Genomic DNA, 10068 nt, shown 5'->3' with positions numbered 1-10068 from the left:
ACTAGATCAGTTAACAGGGATCTAAAGCTGTCCGTTATGCTATTTTATCAGCAGAGACAGCCACAAACGTAAGCTGACAGCTCTGTCGAATTTAAAATATGTTTTTCTTGAATGACAGTGTCCCTTAACCATACCGATGACTAATGTTTCTTCATTGTCTGAATTGATCCTTCTCAAGATGGTTTGACCCTATAGGCAAAATAAAAGTGCTCTGTTCAAGAATCTTTTATGGAAATGGTTTGAAATTTGACCAAAGGAAATGAGCATTTAAACTATTGGCATCATACGAACATTCCCTAGAACAAAATGTCACAAGTTTTAAGGAATTCATTGGATGAATATGACCGCTATGACGCTAGTGTGTGGACAGTTACAGGCCAGAAATGCGTAGAAAATTACTGTGAGAATTATTTTAATACCCAACCACATCATTGTTTTTTTCAGCTGTGTACATGGTTGTTGACTTTATATCCTAAGACCTGCCAGAAGCTGGGAAACTATGAAATCTTACAACTTCTGAGACAAACAAGGACACGTATACGTTTATTTACACAAACAGTTTAGGCCTATCAGCATCATGAGGTTATAGGGTGTACTATTAGTAGCACATGTTGTGTTGAGGTGCGCAGTGTTTATGGGTCAACTGGTGATCGGTCTTAACTAACTTGAGCTCAGTCTTGAGTTTAAAAGAACTTCGGCAACCATCCTACTTAACTCACCACCAGACACCACTGTGGACACTTTCACAAGTCGGGGATAATGGGTCATGTGGACAATGTTATTGTAATGCATGTTGTCAATGTTTATTCCACGCGAAGAGTAACCTGCAATGTTTTAATTCCCCCTTTCATCCAACCTGCTGATTCCATCTGTGACCTCGGCCTCCACCAATTACCTCTGCCTCCACGAAACAAGTTGTTCTCATCAGCAAACAGGAATGGTTCTTTCAGCGAGCTGAGGAAACTTTTATGATACACATGTAAAATCCCAAGACGAACTTTTCTAAAAACACTTACCAAAGTTTCAGGGTTGGAAATTGATTGGCAATAAAATAACACACATTACTTTTTTGCCAACAGAACACTGCGTGGATACAAATCCAACATAAACCTGCATTGCTCACAAAAATACGAGTTTGGTGTTGTATTCAGGCCAAATAAATCACATAAGAGATTTTGATGGTTTAGTTAAACCCCAATGCTGTGACTGCACTGAGAGGTGTTGTTGAAGCCAGGATAAAGACTTCCCTTTTGACTTCAGGAACTGAGCCCACATTTAAATCTAAGGTTAAATGCAACTGATGTAGAGTATGAAGCTTCAAGAAAAAACTTTGTAGGGTGACCCAAAAACTCATTGTTTTACTTCGCTCAATTTAACACATTCAGCCTCGCTACGACCAGTCTGACCGTCTATATCTATCTGTTTCAGTGTTTGGTATGGTATTACTGCATTCTACTTCTTTATACGGGTGTGAATCCTAACGTTTCTCTAAGGCTAATTCTACTAAGGAAATACCATTACAAATCTCTCTAAGGGTGTCTTTGTTTTTATCAGAACTAACAGACACTCTTGCTTTCTCGTTTATCACTCTCGCTTTCTCACTTACATGGTTAAAAAAAGAACCTCACTCATACAGAACACACCTTGCAATACTTCATTGAGTTCACTGTGTGGAGGCCAGATTGAGTGATTTCCTTGAGAGATATGGTTTGCACACCAACGTGTTGACAACATTACCTTGGTCTTGGCACATGGCACTGGTCTCCAATGAAGATCCTGACCAAAGAGATGCATCACCGACACAGTTCATTTCAGAGTCTTAGCTCTTGAGGAACAACTAAGACATACCTGTAAATTACGGTACTATTCTTTGTTTTCTGTAAATATTTACTGAGATGAACTCGACTACAAAGAACAGAGCCTAAAACAAAAAGAGCATATCAAAATAAATAATTACCATAGTAAAAGTAAAATACTACTATTTTAGAGGCAGGTTGAAAGTACAGAGACGGAAAATCATCTACCTTCAGAAACAGGCTAATATAGCTGATGAAAGCCATTCAAATCCAGATGTCAACTTCTGCAGTTGAGACACTCATGGGGGGAAAAGGAAAAAGCAAAAGCCCTGTAGTAAAACATATTTGTGTTCCCTCTTTACACAGTTCACATGCACACCCATGGGTGCAGATCTCTCACACACGGCTCCCCACTGGGAGACGGAGCTCCCCACAGCACAAGTGGCAGTGGGCGAGGGAGAGGGAGAGGGAGAAGTTAGCTCGGGGGTTCACTGGGAGGAGGATCTCTCTACCCCTGAAGAAGTTTCTGGAGCACACGCCAGGGAAGGGGCATCGCCTAGTGACAAACAAATGCCCCTGCTGGGCATGCTAAAAGGAGAGGAGGGAGGCGCGTTGCCGTCGGAAATTCGGCAGTGCCAGGGGCTCGGAGAGATATCTCACAGGTGGCCAGGGCGGGCACTGCCCCCCGATGCCCCGCCCTCCTCTGCTCAGACGTTGTTTGGGTTGTTCCGTAGGTTGTTCAGCTCCAGCTCCAGCTGTCTGATCTTAACATCCTTCTGGGTGAGTTCCTCCTTCAGCCGTCGCAGCTCGTCTTGTTGCCTGAAGAACATCCGTAGGAGCTGCCAAACAGCGAGGCAAGACAAGACAAGACTCAGTGTTGAGTGATCGGAGACACCGCAGACACTGGAGTAAACAATCGACACCTCTGCCCCAGGAAGTAGTCTAACACAGCACACTGCTCCATGATACAAGCTGCTTCTGACACAGCTGCAGAAGTCACATGGCTTCTACAGTACGTACCTCGTTTTCCGTCCTGGGTGGAACGTTCTCCAACAGGTCGATCCCATTCACCACCACGCTCTTCTTCTCCTTCACAGGGGCTTTGAAGACCAGCTGGCTGGGCCTGCTGTAGCCTTCTTTCAGAGACATGAGGACAGGATCTGTACGAACATACACACACGCACACACACACGCACGCACGCACGCACACACAGACACAGACACAGACACACACACACACACACAGACACACAGACACACACACACACACACACACACACACACACACACACGCATTAGACACGTGGGCCTCTCACAGAGATCAAATCAGAGGATCTCACAGAGAGTAGACCGGACGCTGTACCTCTGTTGATCCCACTTAACCACTCGTCAGCGGAGATGGCCGGCTCTGTCCCGGCGGTCATGGGATAGATGTCCTCCTGGTACGTCTCGGACTGTGGCATAAACACACACACACGCAAAGTCAGTGGCATAAACACACACGTGCAGAGTCAGTGGCATAAACACACACATGCAGAGTCATGCCATAAACACACACACGCGTGCAGAGTCAGTGGCATAAACAGCGTCTTAGTACACAGTACACAGTACCATTTCCCATAAACAGCACAGAAGCCTTGCCACACAGCACACTACTACATACTACTCAACTGTTCTAGTTAGTTTGTTAAAATGACAGCTTATCATTATTTTTTTACATTTATTTGAGAGAATAAGGTGCGGTGAGAATGGTATCCACATAGATTGACCCTGGAAGTGTTTCCTCACACCTATGATGCCATTTCTCTTTTGAACATCAGGCACAGAAAAAGAGCTGAAGAACATCTTTCTGCATTGAAGTATCTTGGTAATGAAGTAAAATGTTATTCCCAACAGAAATGACTTCTGAGATATGCATATCGTCCCTGAATATCTCAGGATCAAAGAGAGGCAGCCCTGTCTGCTCTGTGAAGCCTCAAATGTGGCCCACACCTCCTCCACTTACTGCACTGCAGCCTGAGACAACACAGGCCCAGCATCTGATGTGAAGCGAGCTCATGAGTGACTCCATGGTGTGGCGAGTTGACAAGCAATTACACACTCGTGCCAAAGGAGAGGGATTCTGCAGCCCTGTCAAAGTAAGTCATGTTGGAGATGCTGACTAGCAAACCTTGGCAGTCCTCCTGCAGTATTTGTGTGTGGTATCAATTCAGAGGCTCTGGCACGAGCGCTCCCCCTAAAGACCTCCCCGAGGAGCACTGCTTTATTCTGTTAGCGTCTGGGGCAGTTCACAGTAATGGAGTTATGATTGGCAGCGTTATTAGTTGACGCTCTGGGAAGGGTTAGGATGCACCCACTGACCCTCCTAGGCACGATCATGGAGATGGGCTCGACCAGGCCCTTCAGCGTCACCAGCTTATAGAACCGGAAGACTTCGCAGGCAGCCACATCAAGGCCGTGCTTTGGCATCACACCTGCAAACCACACCACGAGAACATAACATAAATATGGACATAAATTATATTCGTAAGGTCATTACGAAATTGTACAAAATAGTAATTCACAAGGTTTTGAGAATGTATTTGGTTTTATTACAGAAAGGAAGTGGATCCTGACATTCTCAAACAAACCATCAGATCATGCATATCTATTGCAGTTATCTATCTATCTATACGAAGATCCCTTTGTGCATTGAGTAATACCAAAGTCTCATATATAAGTGTCTCTGGTAATACCCACCTAGTCCCTTCTGAGGTGCTGGGGATCTAAACTCCATCAGATACATTAAGTATGGCTTCTCCGAGGTGATCTCATAGTAACGAATATTCCCATCTCCCTGTAAACAGATGCAGACGTTATCTTAAAAGGCAAAATAAAAGCCATTTTAAATGCCAATATCTGCTTTAATTAAAAGCGTGGATCTTAGATTTGAGAGCTTGCTCACCTTGCCAGCCAGATACAGCATGTGTGTGTCTGGATCGTAGAAGGGGAACAGCAGCCCTGACAGCCCATCGATCTCCTCCTCCACGATGGGCATGGACAGATCCTCCTGAGGAAGACACACAGCTATGGTCAGGGCCATGGCATGATTCTGTCAATCAAGAGCCTGTTCACGTGCAAACACACAGAGCATGCAGGAGTGGTGACAGTGGTCATTTTTAACACTGGACACCTCTTGAGAAGGATCTTAAAGATAGATAGATAGATAGATAGATAGATAGACAGATATAGATACTTTATTGATCTCCAATCATGACCATGCCACTAGTGTTTAGTGCTGCCTGGCTACTTTAGCTGGTGGCTGCCGCAACTCAGTGTTTTTTTTTTCTCATACTAACGGTACTCAGTGACCTCTGTATAGAAACGGAGACCTATGTAAACAAATCGCCAGATTTCTCCTTTAAGCGCCCATGAAAACAAAAGCAAACAACACTGGCGACATAATGCAGGCACATCAGAGTTTGGCAGTTGCCTGGTAAAGGGGGGCATGTGGTGCAGGTTTTGGTGGGGAGGGGATTTGCTCACCTGATCCCACAATGCAATCTGTCTAGTGTTCCAACGAGACACTCCCGTCGTCAGCAGCCGCTTCATGTTGCCCAGGAACACCACCCGGTTTACTTTGTGGTTCTTGCAGTTAGCCTCCTATCCAAAGAACAAAACAATCAGTCATTCAATTACAGTAGCTAAACATCACCCTACAGTCTTCATGCAGGCAGCCTGGGCAAAACTGAGGCTAATACCCGTATCAAAGATTAACCTCTAGGGGGACCTACTTTACCCATTATGCAGGGACAAGATCCATTTGGCTCTTGAAAAAACAGTTCAGCATAATGTAATTTAATTTTGTGGGATATTTATAGAAACATGGGGTGGGAGGATTAAACTATACGCAGTTCACACAGCTCTGCTGTCACTGGCTGCTTTTCTGCTCTGGGGCTAAAGAGGTAAGAGAGACCCATTGGAGTAAAGCACACGATACACTATTAATAATGCATGGAATTCCCTAGCGCGTAGGGCCCTGTGACTGCCTCGAAAAGTCAGCTTTGAAAAGGCCTGACCTACAGCACCGAAGAGAACTTTCTGTGGACAAAACAGAATGATTTGTGTCATCAAAGTTCAATGCAGCCTTTCACAACATGGTTTGTGGAGTCAACTATTGATTTTTTAGTGCCTTTGAGTCAAATTGTACATTGCTCATCTCAACGCATTGTCAAGTTGTACATTGTTCATCTCAACATATAGTCAAGTTGTACATTGCTCATCTCAACATGTAGCCTAAGGGTTGTGAGGTATGTTGTCTTTTAAAATGCTCCACATTTCAGTGAGATAGGGCCAAGTAGTTGTTTCCCCCACATTGATGACTGAGTAGCTAGTGGATGTAATACATCTATGACATGTCCGTTAAGGTGACTTGAAGGTCATTCATCCTCACTTGTAAGACTCGGCCAGATCGAGGCTCAATCACACGCAGCTTCTTGTCCTTGCAGCTGGTGGCCAGCAGGCTGCCGTCCGTGTTGAAGGACATGCAGAGGATCACGTCCGAGTGGCAGTCAATCATCTTCACCGGCTCTCCGATCTCAAGGTTCCAGATTAAGATCTGCGTGTCGAGGTGGTCAGGAGAGGAGACAGGTACGTTAACCACTCATCCCAGCGCTAGTCACACATTCATTCACACCCCTCCTTGGCCATTCACCAACTTATCCCTCACATTACATACATATCATCCCATATGCATCTTGCACTCATTACATGCATACATTTTGCACTATTACGTCTGCACATTATATCCACTTCACTTCATGTGTACTTCTCTTGATACTCTGCCTATTGTATATTGTATTTTGCATATTGTGCCTACATGTATATTGTTGTCTATATTGTACAGTATGTGTCTTTATTACTATTGCTTGAATGTTTACTATGTCTATTGCACTACTACATGTCTACCTGTTAAATGTACAGAGAGTTTTATCATCTACTGAAGTCAATTCTGATTCTGATTCTGATTCACCAACTCGCTGCATCAGTAATGTGAGTCGTTTTGCTCCAGCGTCGTCACCTTGTAGTCGTAACCAGCGCTGAAGAGGATGCCGCTGCTTGTGGGGTGCCACTCGATCAGGCCCACCCGCCGGCTGTGGCCGTACAGCTCCAGCACGGCCTCCGTCATGTTTCGCCGCAGTCCTCCCTCGGGAATCTCCCATATTCGCACCTGAGGAAACAACGCAGCATCAGGACCAGTACAGCATAACAACACAGCATAAGGACCAGTACAGCATAACAACACTGCATCAGGGCCAGTACAGCATAACAACACAGCGTCACTACCAGTACAGCATAACAACACAGCATCACTATCAGTACAGCATGGCAACACAACATCAGGACCAGTACAGCTCAATAACACTACAAGCACAGTATTTTGGAATACTACTGCCTCAGTTCTCTCCAAGTATACTGTATGAATGCCCAACTTGAATGTCAGCTTCGAATGTCAGTTTGTAACCTATATTATAACTTGTCTTTTGCTTCATGTGTGAATTTATGAACTCAGAAAATCAAACATCTGAGATCTGCTCTGCATTTGCACTCAAGGTCTGAGAGCTGAGCCGTGAAGCTGGGTCAGAGGGTGCGACGGAGAAACCCTCCGTGGCAAGCGTGGCAGCAGCGGGCACAGACACAGAAATATCCTGGATACTGTGGGATTGCAGGGGATTACAGATGTCCACTGACGTGCAGTGTAGCCCACCGCAGAGCTTATCTCGCACTGAATGAAAACTAGGAGGGCTAAATATACACATATTACATACATACAGTACATGCCTAATGCCAATGGCTTAAACAATACAGTTGGCATAAATCTCGTCATAGAAGGTTCAAAAGATCTTGAATAATAAACACACACACACACACACACACACACACACACACACACACACACACACACACACACACACACACATACATACTGTATATACTGTATATATATCAGAGTCCCCGGTGCAGCTGGTTATGAGGTAAGTGTAATCATTTACAACAGTGCACTCACAGACGAGTCTTCAGAGCAGGAGGCGATTATGTTGTCGATGAAAGGGTTCCACTTGATATCCAACACATTGCCTTGGTGACCACAAACCTTTGGATTGTGAGGTTCAATACGTCCTGACTACAAAGGAAAAGGACAAAGGGAAGAAAAAACATAAAGCTGGTTAATAAATGCAACTGTAACATTGAATGAATGTGTCTCCATGTATTAAAATGTATTTTGCTTCACTTCCATCAGAACTATCTTGTTTTCAGTTACAATTTGCACATGCATAAATCTTGTGTGAGCGCTGCTGCAGTTTAAGATGAGAGCCTTCCCCTCAGTGACCACTAGGTGGTGCTGTAGCACAATGCTCAGAGCTCCTGGGCTAAGCTGCAGGATATCGGTCATGATGTCATGAATGTTTGATGTCATTTCAGCCCAGTGACCTGCTTCTTATCTCCCGCGGGACGGAACTCTCGGGTCACGTACTTCAAACTGCCTGCTTCCCTAGACTTGCACGTGGAGAAGATGGTGAGAGCTTACAGTCACCACAGAATGTGTAGTGTTATGACATCCCCCTCACTAAGCCATAATATGCGTTTCGGGACGTGTAATATTGCATGGTTCGCTGAGCTTAAATAGCTTTGTGTGTATTATCAGTCAGCAGGGGGTGTTTCATTCAAATAAAACAGACCCATCATCTAGCCTCTGGTTCCAATGTTTCAGCTACACAAAGGCGAAACAAATTTCAAGATAATTTGTGGAATTGTTCTTAATTAGCACAGAGGCTGGGGGGTCGAGGCTGTTCTCATTTCAGGCTATTTCCATAGGCAGCGTTTAACTGGTTCCTACCACTCTTGATTTCCCTGAAGAGCTCCCAACTCTGTAGGGTACAGGAGACAATAATGAGATGGGCCTCTCAGATGGCACGCTCAAAGAGGAATGGTACGACCGAAGAACAAATTGACAACGTTTTCACAATGTCTCTCTGGGTTGGCACATTTAGCTCTCTATTGATGCAGATGTAGCCTGGCAATAAAGGTTACAAAAACACATAACGCAGCCATGAGCCATCAGTGGTTGACACTTATAGCCCTGGGATGTATAAAACAGAATCCATTACTAGTTTATAACGGCAGTCTACACTGTCAAATATTTTGAAAAAGACATTCATTCATTCTGACAGCTAAATCAGAAAAATACAAAAAAAAAAGTAATTACATTTGGTAAAGCTCCCTTGGAAGAAAATGACACATTCAGAAAATGAGAAATTACTAAATAACAAAACCACCACAGAAGGGATTATGTTCTTGGTAAGACCAGCAGTTTTTGCAGTGCAGACCCTAATTCACACAGACTGCGTGACAAACACACCCTAATGAGAGGCCCCTAATCTCATCCAGCTCCCAAAACAAAACATGCAGCTCAACAACGCAACCCAATAACACAACCTACAGACACTGTGGAGGGAGGCCTGTGGAAGTGCTCCCTCTCTGGGCATATGCTTCATATCTCACTAATGTAGGGAAAGTTCGACAGTAAATAGAGGTGAATGGTGGAACCATTAACACTGCCTCTGCAGTATCTATCATGTCATAAAACAGACCCGAGTATATAGGAGAAGAGCAACGGCAAAACCTCGTAAGTCGCAACCTGCATGGCCGGATTCTGCAGCTGCATATAGTCAGCCGGTGCAACTGGTCCCAAAGACAGGATGAGACTATTTAAACGCTTCAGCGGGAAATCAGTGGGGATTTGGCAATTTCCTCTCTGGAAGGGTCGGACAAAAGTTCCCGAAAGGGTTCATGATAAATATGACAAAGGTGGATCTTTCAGTGTTGTGCGCTCTCTCTCTCTCTTCCTATTCCCTCTCTTGTTTCCTCCTGCCCTCCTCTTTCCCTCCTCCTCCTATGCCTTCTTTATCCCCCCCTCCACCACCTGCTTCAAGGCCACTTCTGCCTTATAGTTTGCACTCCATCTGATTCTCTGGCCCTGTGGCCGTAGAGGAGGGCGCTATTAGTCCGCGCCCTCTGTGTGAGCCAGTTTGATGCAGCTGCCTCCAAAGCACTGTGAGTTAGAACGTGCCATTTTTGTTCAGAGCTGGAACTAAAAAATAGTTGTTGTTTTTTTTCCTGCAAACGAGAGGGGGCGTGACGTTCTGCCATTTAGGGAGAGTCAGGCTAAAAGCGTGAGGTTTTTTTTTCCTTACAGATTAACCATCACCATAAGTAAAGAAAAAATGACTGA

At 44.7% G+C, this 10068-nt stretch overlaps 1 protein-coding gene across 2 annotated transcripts in view; it reads right to left on the bottom strand.

Moving 5' to 3' along the window:
• Window positions 1–395: 395 nt before the first annotated feature.
• The window catches only part of coro2ba (coronin, actin binding protein, 2Ba), a 40118-nt gene continuing 30445 nt past the window's right edge, over window positions 396–10068 (bottom strand). For both annotated transcript variants that reach the window (XM_062549373.1, XM_062549374.1), the window contains exons 3-12: window positions 7843–7959; window positions 6856–7005; window positions 6229–6393; window positions 5322–5438; window positions 4741–4845; window positions 4536–4632; window positions 4158–4270; window positions 3160–3250; window positions 2817–2956; window positions 396–2635 (exon numbers count right to left, since the gene is read on the bottom strand). In XM_062549373.1, coding sequence (XP_062405357.1) covers window positions 2504–2635; window positions 2817–2956; window positions 3160–3250; window positions 4158–4270; window positions 4536–4632; window positions 4741–4845; window positions 5322–5438; window positions 6229–6393; window positions 6856–7005; window positions 7843–7959 — 1227 coding nt within the window. In that variant the 3' untranslated portion in view covers window positions 396–2503. The remainder of the gene's footprint in view (window positions 2636–2816; window positions 2957–3159; window positions 3251–4157; window positions 4271–4535; window positions 4633–4740; window positions 4846–5321; window positions 5439–6228; window positions 6394–6855; window positions 7006–7842; window positions 7960–10068) is intronic.

The sequence above is a fragment of the Sardina pilchardus genome, chromosome 11 (genome assembly GCF_963854185.1).
Source record: "Sardina pilchardus chromosome 11, fSarPil1.1, whole genome shotgun sequence".
Lineage (NCBI taxonomy): Eukaryota > Metazoa > Chordata > Actinopteri > Clupeiformes > Clupeidae > Sardina > Sardina pilchardus.
Note: the sequence above shows the minus strand (reverse complement) of the source record. Positions and strands in the feature narration are given on the sequence as shown.